Source organism: Zootoca vivipara, chromosome 12 (assembly GCF_965207765.1).
Source record: "Zootoca vivipara chromosome 12, rZooViv2.hap1.1, whole genome shotgun sequence".
NCBI lineage: Eukaryota > Metazoa > Chordata > Lepidosauria > Squamata > Lacertidae > Zootoca > Zootoca vivipara.
In genome coordinates this window covers 46,229,530-46,247,642 of record NC_142595.1, presented here as the reverse complement: position 1 = coordinate 46,247,642, position 18,113 = coordinate 46,229,530, and the positions used below count along the sequence as shown (strand labels likewise).

At 46.3% G+C, this 18,113-nt stretch overlaps 1 protein-coding gene across 1 annotated transcript; it reads left to right on the top strand.

Moving 5' to 3' along the window:
- Positions 1-1,108: 1,108 nt before the first annotated feature.
- Positions 1,109-6,854, top strand: LOC148684108 (vomeronasal type-2 receptor 26-like). The gene is made up of 6 exons (XM_088654846.1): positions 1,109-1,167; positions 2,490-2,772; positions 3,758-3,967; positions 5,106-5,282; positions 5,518-5,644; positions 5,959-6,854. The coding sequence occupies exons 1-6, from the start codon at positions 1,109-1,111 to the stop codon at positions 6,852-6,854; spliced, it is 1,752 nt and encodes a 583-aa protein (XP_088510972.1).
- Positions 6,855-18,113: the final 11,259 nt, after the last annotated feature.

Genomic DNA, 18,113 nt, shown 5'->3' with positions numbered 1-18,113 from the left:
TCTGATAACACCAAGGTAATCAGAGTGGCCATGGTTATGCCCTGTGCTTTTTTTTTTAGTTAAAAAAATGTTTAGGTGTACTCTCATTTTCCTACTCAAATTGAAATTGTTGTTGTTTAGTCGTTTAGTCGTGTCCGACTTTTCGTGACCCCATGGACCAGAGCACGCCAGGCACTCCTGTCTTCCACTGCCTCTCGCAGCTTGGTCAAACACATGTTTGTAGCTTCGAGAACACTTTGGTATGAGAATTTCACTTTCATCCTGTCCTTAACACTTCAAGCTGAAAATGCTTGCCATTAAGGTCTAGCTAATTCTACACAGCAAATGCATGTTGGGGGGGAAAAAGTTTATTCTTATGTCCTTGATCAAGGTGGAGTTGGAGAAGCCTTCAGTGTACGATTTAGCTCTCTTTGTGTCCCTAATCAAGGTTGGGACTTAACTTTCCCCTTTCGGTGTTTGCTCATCCCAAAAAAACTTGGAACTGACTTCCCACTCCTCTTTGAGGTCAACATGGTGTGTGTATCGGTGGTGGTGGTGGGGGACCTAATACATTTGTAACTAAAAATGCTAATCAGGAAGAAACAATTATCTCCCTGTGCAATTATCTACTCCAACGTGACTTGATCAGCAGAGCGTCCCCAGGAAACACTAAAAACATGCAATAAGCAAGTCTGAAAGTGCTTATGCATCAGCTGCTGTGCAATTGAGAGATGGGAGTAGGAGCAATATGCAGGCCTCTATCAATGCAATTTCTCCCATCTTTCCCCCTCTTTCATGTTATGACATGGATTTTAATTTAGAACATTGGCAACCTCCATCTGTTTCCAAGGCACGTGTTTTTAACCATGTTGATGGAAAATAAAAGGCCAATAAATTTCAACATCCTAGACACCACACAGTGTCAGCTCTTTAAATCAAGAAGCTGGACATGATAGATTTATAGGAAAACTTTGGCACCAGAATGCTTTGGCTTCTAGCATTGCTGCTTCTGCTGCCTAACATAATTTGCAATGTACCCTGCCCTGCCAGTGACCCCTTTCCTGTCCTAACTGAGTGGTATCAGCCAGGTGGGTTCGTCGTTGGTGGGATTACTTCTCAGGTCGTTAGTATGTTCAGCGAAATTCCATTCGAGCATCCGCCTTCTCAGAATCTGTTTGAAATACCAGCGTAAGAAATTATTATTATTTTCCTCTTTGTGTTGCCTAACCTCAGTACAATCAGAAAGGTTTGTCTATGCTTGTGAGAAGATACTCAATTAAAGTGCATGTATGCTTAATTCAGTGTAAGAACATTCTTTCTTCATCTCTTGTCCTTCGTACCACACACACAGGGTTGCTTCTCCCGTAAAAAATGGCCCTTTTTATTTTAGTGGCATAGGAGTAGGTATGCAATATCTCAGCAGCATGCTATGAATGTCTACGGAGCCAAAAACCTCACTGAGTCCAATGGGGCTTACTCCCAAGTAAGTGTGTAGAAGATTTTAGGTTGCATCATATTTGCATGCAACAGAATTCCTATTTCTATAGGGAGGGTATGAGAGTACAGAAGCGAATATCAAGGTAAATGAAGACGAAGAAAATATATTCAAAATACAATACTATCAAAGTTAGCTAAAGTAGGTGTGGAAATGAGGGAAACATTGAAAAAACTGTAAACCACAGCAAGATTGCAGGAGAGAGGGAGAGAGAAAGAAAGTGTGAGAGCTCCATGAAGAAACATGAATTCTCAAGATTTCAAACACAATTCCTGAGTGCATGTTTTATAAATAATCAGTGCTGTGCATCTCCACCAAATACAACTGGGGCAAGATCAAGAACTTTGGAGTGGCTGATCATCTGGAACTGACCCAGATCTTGGCCCTGAGTAATTTGGGGAACTAGCAGAGTGTTTAATTAAGTGTTTAATGCCTTAAGCACATGGATGTCTATCTAATTCTGTATAATTCAGCTCTCCTACAATAGGCAACCAGGTTCCTATAGAAAGCACAAATAACTATATGAGCACAATAATTGCTCTCCCATATTGTTCCCAGGAAAGTAGAATTCAGAAATACGTTGTCACTGATCCAGTAGATTCCATGTGACCATCATGATTTGTTGTTGTTGTTTAGTCGTTTAGTCGTGTCTGACTCTTCGTGACCCCATGGACCAGAGCACACCAGGCTACCCTGTCTTCCACTGCCTCCCGCAGCTTGGTCACACTCATGTTCTTAGCTTCAAGAACACTGTCCAACCATCTCGTCCTCTGTCATCCCCTTCTCCTAGTGCCCTCAGTCTTTCCCAGCATCAGGGTCTTTTCCAGGGAGACTTCTCTTCTCATGAGGTGGCCAAAGTATTGGAGCCTGAGCTTCAGGATCTGCCCTTCCAGTGAGCACTCAGGGCTGATTTCCTTAAATTATCAGCTGTGAAACATATGTAACAAATAAAAGAATGTCCTTAAACACAGCAATCTGGAAGTTAGGTGAAAGATTAATTTAGCTCTATTTGCAGGGTTCTGCTAAAATTCTATCAGCATGCCCTGGCCTTGGCATTTGCTGTAAATGAGATAAATGAGGACCCCAAGATCTTGCCCAATGTCACTCTTGGATTCCACATATATGACAACTTCTTTGATGCAATGATGACCTACCGTACCACTCTGGATGTGTTCTCCAAATCACACAGCTTTTCCCCTAACTACAAATGTGATGCCCAGAAAAACCCCATCGTTGCTATTGGGGGACTTGGCTCTGATACTACCTTCCACATGGACAACATCTTAAGTCTCTACAAGGTACCACAGGCAAGTATTTGAATGGGGCTTTCACTGATGTTCTGGGAGTGTTCTGGTGATTCAGAATGTCCGGTGAAGGGTGGAGGGACTACACAATTCAGAGAAAATCCTTGTGGAAGAGCATTTTACCCTAACCCTATTTAAGGACAGTATTTGTATGCCAATGTGATGTTAATAAGGTGGTGGAGGAAGCAGGGATGTGTGTGTTAAACATGTCCTCTTAGTCACACTCCTGGTTATCCTTCATTTGTTGGAGAGCAACTGCCTGCTTCAGAAAGCCTACCATGTATTCTAGAATGGGGGAGACAATTCTTCCAAAATTGAGAAGGAATCCTTCACATGTAGGTTCTGGGTGACACATGTGCTCCTTCCAATTACAGGTAGGTAGCCGTGTTGGTCTGACGTATTAAAAAAAAAAATCATTCCACCAGCACCTTAGAGACCAACTAAATTTGTCATTGGTGTGAGCTTTCGTATCTGAAGAAGTGTGCATGCACACGAAAGCTCATACCAATGACAAACTTAGTTGGTCTCTAAGGTGCTGCTGGAAGGATTTTTTTTCTCATTTTGTTCTCCTTCCAAGTCATGGAGTGGGGGTGCAGACTAGATCAATGTCTCCCCTGTTCTACATGCGCCGTGTTTGACAGGTAACATCAGGTGGCTCTTTTGCCCAATGTAAGCCTTTCAGAACACTTAGCAGAGGCCATTGTGAAAAGCAGGTCAGCATGGCTTGGACAAAAGGATCACATCGTCCAAATGTTAAGGCCTAGGGGTATAAAGTTTGCCACCTATCATAGAGAATGACCAAGAGCACAATGCAGGTACTAATGTAAGTGAGCTCCTTCCTTGATCAAATTTAATATTATTTGGAGGAGAAAATGTCTCCTAAACCTACAAATACCTTCAACAATTATTTGTTGCATAAAAAACACCTAACGTTTAAACACTGGTCCTAACCTATCTCTCTTTGTAAATTCTCTTTTAGTTCATGTATGGCACATATCACCCAGAAGAGAGTAATCCAGGTCAGGTTCCCTCCTTTTACCGCATGGTCCCCCCTGAAGCCCCACAATATATGGGGATTGTCTGGCTACTTCAGCATTTTGGATGGACATGGGTTGGACTCTTTGTTGTAGATGGTGCCACTGGAGAAGATTTCCTGCAGACCCTGGAACACTACTTTTTCCTGCATAAAGTATGTTCAGCCTTCACACAGAGACTCCCAGAACAAGCAAATCTGAAGGACTTAAATGATTTTTATTCCATTTCCTCAAATATATATGTACATTACATTAAAAATACAGTTAGTGTTTTCATTTTGTATGGAGAAAATTTAACATTTACATGGCTGGTGACTGTTTTCTTTTTTTTGGGAGACCCTCACAAGGGGAAAACCACATTGTTGGGAAAGGTGTGGATTATGACAACCCAGGTTGATTTTATGTTATCAGGCCTCCAAAAAAACATGGATTTACAGCTGTTTCACGGTGCCATTTCCTTCAGTATTCACTCAAAAGACCCCCCAGGCTTCAAAGAATTTCTCCAAAACATTAAACCATACAAGAACAAAGAAGATGGTTTTCTCAAAGATTTTTGGGAGCAAGCATTTGACTGTTCTCTTCCCATTCCTGGCATACCAACAGAAAACAATTGTACGGGAGAGGAAGGTCTTGAGAGTCTTCCTGACACTCTCTTTGAAATGCACATGACAGGCCACAGCTACAGCATCTACAATGCTGTGTATAGTGTAGCACATGCGCTGCATGCTATTTCCACATCTAGATCCAATCACAAGGCAATATTGGCTGGCAAAAGTTTTGAACTTCAACATCTCAAGCCTTGGCAGGTAGTGTCTTAAAGTTTGTTTCTTTTATTATCATTTCACTGAATGTACCATTGCAATATGTGATTTCATATTAAATCAGGAACTTATTGCAAAGGCACACACAAACAACTTGAATTGGTAGAGGGTGTCCCTCAAGAACCTAGGTCCAAAGATCTGTATAGCTTTATATCTTATTTATAAAACCTCAGGTATAAGCTGGAAACAAATTGGCAGCTTGTGCAGGTCTCTAATAGTGAATATAATAGGGGCCCATCCTACTTATAAACCTGGAAATACCCTATCGGGATTCAGATTCTATTTATTCACCCTTGTCAAAGTAAATCACAGAGGCCTGTTTCCTGTTCCAAATTCTACTGGTCTCACCTGAGAAATTGAGCAAGGTGTCATCTACAGCTCAAGTTCAAAATCCCGGGCATCGAATATTGGCATGAAGTCTCCACAATATTGTTATCTCTTCGAAATTTATTATTTTTCTTCTTTCTGTCAGCTCCACCCATTTCTTCAAGGCATTTCATTCAACAACTCAGTTGGAGAAGCAATGTTTTTCAATGATGAAAGGGAAGTAGAAGGAGGATTTGACATTGTGAACATGGTCACATCCGCAAACAGGTCATTCCAGAGAGTGAAAGTTGGAAGTGTGCATCCCAAAGACCTCAGAGGAAAAGTATTCATCATTAATAAAGATATAATAATGTGGCACAGAACATTTAAGCAGGTGGGAAGTTTGGGTACACTTTGAAGATATATATAATTGGGTTCAGTGGGATCCAGATGCAAATATTTTATTCCACACCGGTCACTTTTCTCAATTGGGAGACAACCTCAGACTATTTACACTTTGATGATTTGTTTGTTTGTTGTAAAATTCAATTCTAAACACATTTCCTGTTTATGGATAGATGCTTCCTGTTTCTGTATGCAATGACTACTGCCACCCTGGATATCAGAAGAAAAGGAAGGAAGGGGAAAAATTTTGCTGCTATGATTGTGTGCCATGCCCTGATGGAAAGATTTCAAACCACATTGGTAGGTGACTTTTTCCATTGTACAGTGTTAAATAATCCAGAACAATTCTGGAACACCATTTCCAATGGTTATATTATCGTTGTTACAATATAATGCCCTGGCAAGCCAGTCAGTCATGGAATCAGACTGTTTCCAGAAATCTTTCAGAAATTATGAGTACAAGAAGCATTCAAACCTAGACGAAGTTTATTGACGCAAGGAAAACCCACTTAACTTAGTGGGACGTATGGGTATAGATACACTTTTGATTGCTGTGAATATTCATGACTTATTAATGAACTGGAGCCCAAATAGGATCTGTTTCTATATTTCAGACATGAGTTCCTGTTTCAGCTGCCAAGAGCATCAATATTCCAACATGAAGAGAGATGGATGCATCCCAAAAATAAAAAGCTTTCTGTCTTATGAAGAACCTTTAGGGATCAGTTTAGCCTCCCTTGCTATTTCTTTTTCCCTGATTACACTGTGGGTGTTAGGAATCTTTATTAAGTACAGATATACCCCCATTGTCAAAGCGAACAACCGGGACCTCACCTACACTCTCCTGGTCTCCCTTTTGCTCTGCTTCCTCTCATCTTTGCTGTTCTTGGGCAAACCTGGGAAGGTGACCTGCCTTCTTCGCCAACCATCTTTTGGCATTGTTTTCTCAGTGGCTGTTTCTTGTTTGCTGGCAAAGACCACCATTGTTTCTTTAGCATTCATGGCCACAAAGCCTGGATCCAGGATGAAGAAATGGGTGGGGAAAAATGTGTCCAACTCTATTGCCCTTTCCTACTCCCTTATTCAAGCCAGTATTTGTACTATGTGGTTGGCAACTTCTCCCCCTTTCCCTGATTTAGACATGCTCTCGGTAAGAGAAGAAATCATTCTGCAGTGTAATGAAGGGTCCACTGCAATGTTTTACTGTGCCCTGAGCTACATGGGGCTCCTAGCCATTGCTAGTTTCATTGTGGCATTCCTAGCCCGCAAGCTGCCCGATAGTTTCAATGAAGCCAAGTTCATTACCTTCAGTATGCTGGCATTTTGCAGTGTGTGGGTTTCATTTCTTCCAACTTACCTGAGTACAAGAGGGAAATACATGGTGGCTGTGGAGATTTTCTCCATTTTGGCCTCCAGTGCTGGTTTACTGGGTTGCATATTTTTGCCGAAATGCTACATAATTTTGTTTAGGCCAGAGTTTAACAGCAAGGAGCAACTAAGGAAAAGATAATAATAGAGTTCTTTTTCCTCACCTGGATATTTACTGTAGGAGCAAAATACATTACTTTAACATTCAGGGCCTTCTTAGTGGCTGCTCACAGACTTCAGAAATTCCGGCATAGAGATAGATTGCTTCCCTCCTTGTTTTCCTTCTGCTAGAAGGTGATTGGTTGCTGCCTCTTCCATTGTTTTTGCTGTCTTTGCAGCACAAAAATGACCTCTCTGGGGCAGACGCCTGGGCAGTGTATATGGAACTCCTGGGCTGCCCAGATGAGAAGACCCCACATTACAAGACCCTTACCTCCACACCATACATAGTAACACCCCCCCCCCCCAATGCCTCCCTTCTTACTGCTGCATTTAATGGCTCCTTTGTGACCTTTTATCTTTTCTTTTCAGGCATAATGATAATACTTTGCACTGGTTTTACTAATATTGCAATTTTCAGGGGTGGGGAAATCTTTATATTGCAATGACCACATTCCCAAACATCTCAGAGCCACATGCTAGAGGAAGAAGTGGAAAACATTAATTATTTCTGATGAATTCATTGATCTAGACTTTCTGCAGTGTAGACATGAATAAGAATGGCTGCTTGTATTTCCGCGATCATTTTTCAATTAGGCTGAAAAACTCAGATGGAAAACATTCCCCCCTCTCATTGCCACATTCCCCTACAATTAAACCTCCTTACCTAATGCAAACCTTTGTTCGCAAAATGCTACAAACATAACATTTTATGCACATTAAGCACATATTTTATGATTTTGATATTTGTATAGCAGGCTAGTTTCTACACACACTTTTAGGCTCCTCTCTATCCTCCATCCATACTGTGAGGGATAAGAGGTACCGGCAGCCCCCTCCCATCTTGAATACCAGCTGCTCCCCCAGTGGGGAGGGGGAGACTTCGAGTGGCGATTCAGGAAGTGGAAACAGGAGCTCGAGTACCTTAGCGGAGCACAGGCACCGCCGGGGAAAGGAACAGGGAAGCAGGGAGACGGTGGGAAGGAGGCCAATCCCAGCTACTCCGGAATTGCGTAAAAAGCACAGGGGGCGGAGATTCAGTATGCCAAGATTACTTTGCTGGGGGAAAACGCGCGAATCGCCATTCAGAGGTACTGTGGAAGACTGACAACATGTACCACTATCTGTAAATAACACTGCTTTCAGCACTGTAAATACACAGCACTAATAAAAGGATAAAATGCAGAGCTGTGTGGAGTCGTTACTCTGAAGTAGCCCACCCAGGCCACTGTGACACATACATATTAGACTTCAAGGGTAACATGCAGAAAGGCAAAAGCGTTTGGAGTACAGAGTTGGGTCAGTGAGGAGCGTGACCTAGGAACATAGAGAGGCTTGGGAAGCCTAATCCCTTCTGGAACTCCTTCCTCTGCTGTGATGAGCTGTTTGTTTTTATCTTGGTTTCAACATTGTTTATGGCTTATTCTGGCATAAAATTGTAAAAAAGAGAAAAAGGTTCAACAACTTTGTCGCTAAATCCTTTAAAAAGCTGAACAACTTCAATCCTATAAAAAAGGTCAACAACTATGAGTGTTTTGTCTAAATTACTCTGTGAGCAGGGCCATCTTTACCCGGGGGTGCAAGGGGTGTGGGGCACCTGGGCGCTGAATTCTGGGGGCTGCCAGGCGCCCGCCGCTGAAGCCACCTAAGCTCTTAACTATCTACCCTGTTACGAAATAATAAATAATTTTGATCAAGCTAGAAAAACAAAATACATATATACCTAGGTATTACCGTAATGTATACCTACTGTTTCACTAAAGGACTTTCGACTTTGTGCACTCATTTACCAAAGATGTGCTGCACTAGCGGCAGCGCTTGTCATTCACAACGGCAGCGCTTATCATTCTCAACGGTGCTGTGCACGTGAAATTAACTCTTACATCAAAATATTATGTTACGTATTGTTTTGTATTGAGCAGCAGGGTGAGCAGCAACTTTGACACGACTGATGTTTCTCCTAAGGAGGTGCCTAAACAATACTTATAAGTTTAAGTGTGGTGGTGTTGTATACTTAAGTATAATGTAAATAAATGAGCAAATAAAACAGTTTGTTTCTTTTTCCTCCATTCTTTTGTAAACAAGAGATAAGGCATAAGCGTGGTTTCTGACATAAGCATAATAAAAGTTAATTTGGGGGGTAAACTAAATTTGGGGGCGCTGGACGGATCTTTGCACCCCGACATTGCATATGCTAAAGACTGTGTTGTCTGTGAGCAATATTATTCGGAAAAGCAATCTATATTTGTAATAAATACATAAAGATTTGGGGAAAATTGTAGGATTATGGTATGTCAAGTGCTTATGTTTTATTTCGATATAGCCTAGCTGTCAGAGGGCCTGGTATGGCTACTCTAGAGTAACGACTCCAGCATGGTCTTTTAAGGCTTTTATTAAGTGCTGACTATTTACAGTGTTCAGAGCAGTAAAAATGCATCCTTAAGGTGAGGTGTCAGAACTCCCGAATGGCGATTGGCGCGTTTTCTTCCAGCACCACAACTTTGGCAGACCCAACCTCTTCCCCCTACGTTTGCGTCGCAATTCGGGAGTTGGGGGGATTGGCCTCCCCCCCGTGCGTCCAACTTCCTGTCCCACCTGAGGCATGGGCTCCACAACCCTGCCTGAGCCTCGGACACCACTTCCTGACTCTCCGCTGGAGGCAGAGCTCTCCTTACTCTCTCCAGCGCTTGGTGATGGGCTGGAACTTAAGATGGGAGGGACTTCCCTGTATCCCTTGTCCCTCACATCCACCCCCCTCCCAGGCTCCTCTCTCCTCCTCCCCAGTGGCTCTCTGCTTGCTGGGGACGAGTGAAATCCCAAGAAGTCTGTGGCATCCGAGCCTGTGGGTGTGAAAATTTCCCCCCAATCCTGCGATCTCTCTCCTTCCCCCTGAGAAGACGGAAATCCCAAGAAGTCAGTGGCATCAGAGCTGGTGGGAGTAAAAATGTTCTGCCAGTCCTCTCCTGCCTCTGACGTCGTTGACCTCGGTGAAACCCACACCTCTTCTTCCGTGTCCTCAAATTCCGCTTCCCATCTCCATGGGGAGCTGCTGCCTGCTATCCCTTCCTCCTGCTCCTCCCCCTCTCCCTCCCTTTCCATGTGCCAGGGCTTGGGCCTGTGGGGGAACAGGGCGTGGAATTCTTCCACTAAAAATTCCTCAGGTACTTCCGTGGCCGGTATCCACTCATTGTGGGATGGCGGAGTGTCCTCCCATGCTATCAGGTACTCCAGTCCTCTCACCCCTCTCCTTGAGTCTAAAATCTCAGTTGCCTCATTGAGCTGTCGGGCGTTTCCCGTCTCCCCCCCTCCCTCTGGAGGCTGATCGCTGTCCCTGAACCTGGTACTTTCCCTGTACGGCGACAGCAGTGATCTATGAAACACTGGGTGCACTCTCATGTCCTCCGGCAGTGCTAGCCTGAAGGCTACCGGGTTGACCTGTTGCGTGACCGTGAAGGGGCCCAGCCTCCTGTGTGCTAACTTTCTGCATCGCCCCCTGGTGGGAAGACCTTCCGAGGATAACCAAACCTTGTCCCCCACCCTTATGACCTCTCCCGGCCGCCTGTGGCGATCTGCCCCCTTCTTATACGCTTCCTTGGCCCTCTCCAAGTGTTCTCTGAGCTGTTGGTGCACCGTCTCCAGGTCCTCTGCCCACTCCTCGGCCTGTGGGCCCTCTTCCTCCTCCTCCCCCTCCCTCTCCGGGAAAGATCTGAGGTCGCGCCCATAGTTGGCCTTAAAGGGCGACACCCCTGTGGAGACGTGCACCGCATTGTTGTAGGCAAATTCTGCCAGTGGCAGGCGATCCACCCAGTCCGTTTGCCTCTGGCTGACGTAACATCTCAGGTACTGCTGCAGAATGGCGTTGACCCGCTCCGCCTGTCCATTGGTCTGCGGGTGCCGAGCCGTCGACAAGCTGACCTCCACCTGCAGGAGGTTCATGAGCCGTCGCCAGAACCTGGAAACAAATTGGCGGCCACGATCCGAAATAACTCTTAAAGGCAATCCATGCAGTCGGAATACGTGGTCCACAAACAGTTTGGCCGTCTCTTCTGCCGAGACCGCCCTGGCACACGGTATAAAGTGGCACATTTTGGACATGAGGTCCACCACCACCAACACTGCGGTCTTGCCCCTGGACGACGGCAGGTCTGTGATGAAGTCCATGGACACTACTTCCCACGGCCTGTGCGGTGTGGCTAATGGCTCCAGCAAACCTGCTGGTGGCGCTCTGACCACCTTTGCTCGCTGGCAGGTGTCACATCCCCTGACATAATCCCGAACATCCTCCCGCACCCCTGGCCACCAGAAGTGTCTCATGACTAGGTGAGTGGTTTTGTCCCTTCCGAAATGACCCGCCGTTGGGTTGTCGTGCATCTGCTTGAGAACCTTACCTCTCAGCTGTTTGGTCGGGAGGTACAGGGCTCCCCTGTAAAAAAGCAAACCCCTCTTCTCCTCAAAGTCTTTGGCCTGCTCCCTCCCCCCTCTCAGGTCTCTGAAGATGCGGGTGGCAAATTCATCCGCTGCCGTCAGTGCTGTGAGTTCTGCCTCGCTCACCACTGCTGCACCGCATGACCATGCAGATGGGGGGAAAACGTGCCTGGGTGCTGGTGGCAACTCCTCCTCCATGTACTCTGGCTTGCGGGAGAGGGCATCCGCCCTGACGTTCTGCTCCCCCGGGATGTAGTGGATGGAGAAGTTGAAGTTCGAGAAGAACTCTGCCCACCGTATCTGCCGCTGGTTGAGCACCCTGGCCGTTCTCCAGAACTCCAGGTTCTTGTGGTCTGTGCACACCTGGATGGGGTGCTTGGCGCCCACCAGGAAGTGTCGCCAGTGCTGGAACGCCGCGTGGATCGCGAGAAGTTCCCTATCAAACACTGTGTAGTTGCGTTCAGGCTGGGTCAGCTTCCTGGAGAAGAAGGCACAGGGTCTCCACTCTCTGTTGGCGTCCAGTTGCAACAGAATCGCTCCCACAGCTTTATCAGAAGCATCTGTCTCCAGGCGTAGGGGCGCATCCTGCACCACGTGGAACAGGTGCTGGTCTGACGCGAACACCCTCTTGAGGCTTTCGAACGCTGCTTGTGCCTCTGGTGTCCACCTGAACTTCTGCTTGCCTCTCAGGCAGTCGGTGATGGGAGCCGTGACCCGAGAGAAGTTCTGGATGAACTTCCTGTAGAAGTTAGCGAAGCCTAGTAGTCGTTGGGCATCTTTGCGCGTCCTGGGGCTGTGCCAGTCCAGGATGGTCTGCACCTTGTCCTTGTCCATTGCCAGTCCCTTGTCTGACAGCTTGTAGCCCAAGAAGTCCACCTCCTTGGTGTGAAACTTGCACTTCTCCAGCTTCACATACAGGTGGTTGTCCTTCAGGCGCTGCAACACCTCCCTGACATCCTTCACATGCTGCACTGGGTCATTGGAATAGATAAGGATGTCATCCAGAAAGACCAGGCAGTTCTTGAAGAGGAGGGACCCCAGGACGTGGTGCATGAAGGCCTGGAAGCAGGCTGAGCCCCCTTGCAACCCGAAGGGCATCACCAGATATTCAAAAGAGCCCAGAGGCGTGAACATCGTGGTCTTCCATTCATCGCCTTCCCGGATCCTGATCAAGTTGTACGCCCCCCTCAGGTCTAGCTTGGTGAAAATCTTGCCCCTGCGTGCCGCTGTCAGGAGATCATCCACTCTGGGCATGGGGAAAGCCACTGGCTCTGTCACCGAATTCAGCCGTCTAAAATCCACCACCAGGCGGCGCTGTTGCGTGTCTTTCTTGTCCACCCAGAAGACCGGGCTGCCCCCTGCTGCCTTGCTTTCTCTGATGAACCCCCGCTTGAGGTTCTTGTCGATGAAAGCACGCAGATCCTCCAGTTCCTGGTCTGACATGGCGTACAGCTTGGCTGGGGGTATAGTTGCCCCCGGCACCAGGTTGATCTGGCAGTCAAAAGGCCTGTGTGGGGGTAGGTGGTCGGACTCCGCTTCGCTGAAGACCTCCTGCAGGTCCCAGTACGGCTTGGGTATCGCCTCACCCCCTTTGACGTGCATGGTGGCCACCGTGGCTATCGGAGGCCCCTCCCCTGGTTGGTGCTGCATGCAATGTTCCAGACAAAAGTCCGACCCAAACGTGATGCATCTCTGGTGCCAACTTATGGAAGGGTCGTGGCGCGCCAGCCAGCTCATTCCCAAAACGATGGGGGGGTCTGAGATGGTCGTGACGTTGAAAGCCAGTGTCTCTGAGTGCCTTCCCACCGTCATTCTCATGGGGGGGGGTTTGATGAGTGATGGCCCCTCCCAGCAACTCTCTGCCATCAATGGTGGCCACATGCAGGGGAAAATCCAGCTGCAGAAGTTGGATTTGGTGCTCTTCTGCAAAGTTTCTCGAGAAGAAGTTGGCAGATGCCCCACTGTCAATTAAGGCGAGGACTGACAGGGGGTAGCCATTTGGGAGCGTCAGCGTGACTTCTAGAACCACTCCTGCTCTGGGAGGGGTGGGCTGGCTCTGCTCCTCTCTGTGCGGGTGGGCGGGCTGGGGCTGTTCACTGCTGACTGTGCCTGGCTGCTGCCCCTTGTCTCCTGCAGCCAGGCTGTCTCGTTTCCCTGCTGTGGTGCTACGTCAGTGGGGGAAGGTACAACCGTTCCCGCCTTTCCTTGCCACTCCCTGCGATGAGGGCAGTCTCTGACGCGATGCCGGGGGGAGTTGCAGAGAAAGCAATTCCCTCCTCTTCCCTCCTTGCGTTTTGGCGCCGCCGGGGTTTGAAAAGCCCGCGCGCGCGCTCCCCCGATCTCCATCGGTTCCGGCTCTGGGCTTGGTCTGGGCGGGTCTGGGGGCGGTCCCTGGGGTGGGTTTTGGTGATGTGGTCTGTCCTGAGAGCGTGGGAACCAAGGTTTTGCTGCGCGCGTCGCTTGTTTGTCATACCATCTGGATTCCTGCCTCACCCCCACCGCTAGCGCCGCTTTGCTGAGCTGATCCATAGTCTGCGGTCTAGGACCTCTTGCCAGCTCATCCTTAACGTCTGCATGCAAACCTAGGTAGAAGGCTGATTTCACTGGCTCACTGTTCAGATCCCACCCCAGTTTGTGCACCAGCATGGTGAATTTCGCCCAGTAGTCTCTAACTGTCGATTTTCCTTGTGTTAGGTCATGAAGCTCCTGTTTAGTGGCCTCCATTTCACTGTCGCTAGCGTACATTAATTTTAAAGCTTCTAGAAATAAAGTTGCGTTCTTCATGCAAGGATTTTTTTGCGCGATGAGCGGTCTTACCCATTCCCGGGCGGCCCCCGTCAAATGCTCTATGATAAAGTAGACTCTGTGCGCGTCATCTGGGAATTCTGCTGCATGCAATTCCAGCGCATAATTTATCTCAGTCTCGAATCCGAGGTACTCCCTCGGGTCTCCGCTGAACTTGGTGACTAGGCTCTGTCCCCTTCTCACTTGGACTAGCTGCGGCTGGGGTGCCCCCCCACCTCTAGCGGCTTTCTCCTCTTCCAACTTTTTCTGCAGGTCTAATACCATCACCCTTAGCTGTTTCTCAGTCTCCTCTTTTGTCCTCACCTGGTCCACCAGCTTGTTCAGCTCCTCCTGCGCCCCTCGCGCTTCCTCCTGAGCGGCATGCAATTGCTGCTGTGCGTGCGCTGTGAGGGTCTGTAGCTCCTGCTTCGCTGCTTCAGCCTCCAGCCTCCAATGCTCAGCCTCTTGAGCGCTCATCGCTGCACTCCAAAGTAGCCAAAAAAGATTCGGGAGTTGCTGTCAGAGGGCCTGGTATGGCTACTCTAGAGTAACGACTCCAGCATGGTCTTTTAAGGCTTTTATTAAGTGCTGACTATTTACAGTGTTCAGAGCAGTAAAAATGCATCCTTAAGGTGAGGTGTCAGAACTCCCGAATGGCGATTGGCGCGTTTTCTTCCAGCACCACAACTTTGGCAGACCCAACCTCTTCCCCCTACGTTTGCGTCGCAATTCGGGAGTTGGGGGGATTGGCCTCCCCCCCCGTGCGTCCAACTTCCTGTCCCACCTGAGGCATGGGCTCCACAACCCTGCCTGAGCCTCGGACACCACTTCCTGACTCTCCGCTGGAGGCAGAGCTCTCCTTACTCTCTCCAGCGCTTGGTGATGGGCTGGAACTTAAGATGGGAGGGACTTCCCTGTATCCCTTGTCCCTCACACTAGCATTCCTGTCTCACTTTATACTAAAATATTTACATAGGTAGTGACTAAGTGGTTTAAAATCTTAGGACTGACTATAAATTTCTAAGGGAAGGGATCAGGAATAATGGACTTAGCTATGCAGTGCTAGGGACGCGGGTGGCGCTGTGGGTTAAACCACTGAGCCTAGGGCTTGCTGATCAGACGGTCGGCGGTTCAAATTCCTGCAATGGGGTGAGCTCCCGTTGCTCAGTTCCAGCTCCTGCCCACCTAGCAGTTCGAAAGCACATCAAAGTGCAAGTAGATAAATAGGGACCGCTCCGGCGGAAAGGTAAACAGTGTTTCCATGCGCTGCTCTGGTTCGCCAGAAGAAGCTTTGTCATGCTGGCCACATGACCTGGAAGCTGTACACTGGCTCCCTCGGCCAATAACATGAGATGAGCGTTGCAACCCCAGAGTCAGTCATGACTGGACCTAATGGTCAGGGGTCCCTTTGCCTTTACCTTTTTATAAATTTCTAAGGGAAGGGATCAGGAATAATGGACTTATCTATGCAGTGCTTGGAACATTCCTTGTGGGGGGAATTTATCTAGAACAACCAGTATGGGACAACCCAGTTAGATGGGTGGCTTATTAATTAATTAGTTAGTTAAATTCCTTGTTGTTGTTCAGTCGTTTAGTCGTGTCCGACTCTTCGTGACCCCATGGACCATAGCACGCCAGGCACTCCTGTCTTGCACTGCCTCCCGTAGTTTGGTCAAACTCATGTTCGTAGCTTCGAGAACACTGTCCAACCATCTTGTCCTCTGTCGTCCCCTTCTCCTAGTGCCCTCAATCTTTCCCAACATCAGGGTCTTTTCCAAGGATTCTTCTCTTCTCATGAGGTGGCCAAAGTATTGGAGCCTCAGCTTCACGATCTGTCCTTCCAGGGAGCACTCAGGGCTGATTTCCTTAAGAATTGATAGGTTTGATCTTCTAGCAGTCCATGGGACTCTCAAGAGTCTCCTCCAGCACCATAATTCAAAAGCATCAATTCTTCGGCGATCAGCCTTCTTTATGGTCCAGCTCTCACTTCCATACATCACTACTGGGAAAACCATAGCTTTAACTATACGGACCTTTGTCGGCAAGGTGATGTCTCTGCTTTTTAAGATGCTGTCTTAAAAAGTTAAATTCCTAGCTTTTCCTAACTACGCTATTGACGCAGCAGGTCATGCACATCCCTCCCTCTCTCATTCTAGGCCAAAGCCTTCAAAAAGTAGGAGCAACACCATCAATGCACTAAGCAAAGTCCAGCAATGTCAAGCAATGCCTGGCAGTCTCTCTCCCCCCCCCCATGTGAATTAGCAGCAGGAGATAATGGCCGATAAGATTGATGATAAGCCGTCCAATACATCCTGGATATCCACACATGCAAGACAACACACCTCCAAAAATCATGTTATTGTGGCACAGATTTTTATTTTTATTTTTTTACTTTGGTCTGAAAATAGTAGGATTGGCTTTCTCAGCAAAGAGTCACCAAGTAACATCACATGTCTCTTCCTGATTTGGACAGTAGCCGAACTCCTTCCATCCATAGACATGCAAAAAAGGACACAAGTTCAATTCTTGGTGCCTCCGTATAGTGTTCATAAAAATGATTATCCATGGGGTGCTGTGTTTATTTCATAGCTCCAAAATGCAGATAGAGCATTCCTGAAATTTGTCATCTTACTTAATAAGCAAAAAGCTGAATAGGGAAAAGTCTCTTCAACCAGGACCATGAGTCACATCCAGAAATGTGTTCATGAGTATGGGATAGTATTTTGTTTGCATTTTAATGAGAAGCGACCTATTTTTTTTTCACTTTTCCAACCAAAATATGTAGCAAAATACAATCCAGGGGAAACCTGAATTGCTGTTTGCTCCTATTTGAATGCTAAAGAGCAGTTTTCCCCAGGGAAGAGCAGCAGAACAAGACAAAGCATGGATAAGCCTTTAGTTCTGACAAAACAATTATCTCCCCTTGCAATTATCTAATCCACTATTACTCATGAAAGAATTAGGAAACAAACTTGTTTGTTGGAGAAAATTCAGATGTAGATTTCAAGGTGCCAAAAGAAGGTTTTTTATGTAGGGCACTACTGCGGCCCATGTTTTGTTAGCCCAAAAATGTAAAATAAGGGAGGTCCCAACTAAAGAAGAATGGTTAACTTAAGGTGATGGAAAATGCCCAGCTCATGGACCTAACATACAGAATAAGAGAACAAGAAGAACATAAGTTTAAAGAAGATTGGAAAATGTTTATGGAATATATGGGGGGAGGGCAAAAATTGTGTACACTTGAAACGTTGGCATAAATTAAGATAAATTCAATAGGGTAAAATAGTTTTGATGGATTTAATAATGAAATACTGAATGGTTTAGTTTATGTAAAATATGCAGGGATTCATAATATGTAAAAGGAACCATGGAAAGAGAAGAAGGGAAGTCATTGATATTTTAAGGATTTTTAATTGAATATTCTAAATTGTAAAACAGAAAATTTAATAAAAAACTATATATATAGAAAAGGAAACAGTCAATAAGCAAGTGTAGAAGTGATTTTGAATCAACCTTTGTGCCACCGAGGAATGGCATTAGAGGAAAGAATTGGTCAGGGCTCTGCTAATTTAATTTCTGCCTAGTTTCCTCTTTTTCATGTTATAAACCAGATTTCAAATTCTTCTTCTCTTCTCATGAGGTGGCCAAAGTATTGGAGCCTCAGCTTCAGAATCTGTCCTTCCAGTGAGCACTCAGGGCTGATTTCCTTCAGAATGGATAGGCTCAGGCTGTATATACATGTAAATACACCATCTATCATAAAGTTACCACAGTCTCCGCTGTGTTTCCAAAAAGAAACACAGATCCTGAGTCTGAGTAAGTGCCCAGAAGCCCTGGAAAATATATCTCAAGAATTTATAACCTTCTCCTAGAATGGGAGGTGAAGGAAGAAACGGTGAAAGGAGCAATGGTAAAATGGGCTCAAGATCTTTTTTTATTTTATTTTAAATTTTATACCTTTATTAAGATTAAAAACATACAAGCAAATGAAAATAAAATACTAAACATCATGAAACAAACCAATATTAACAAT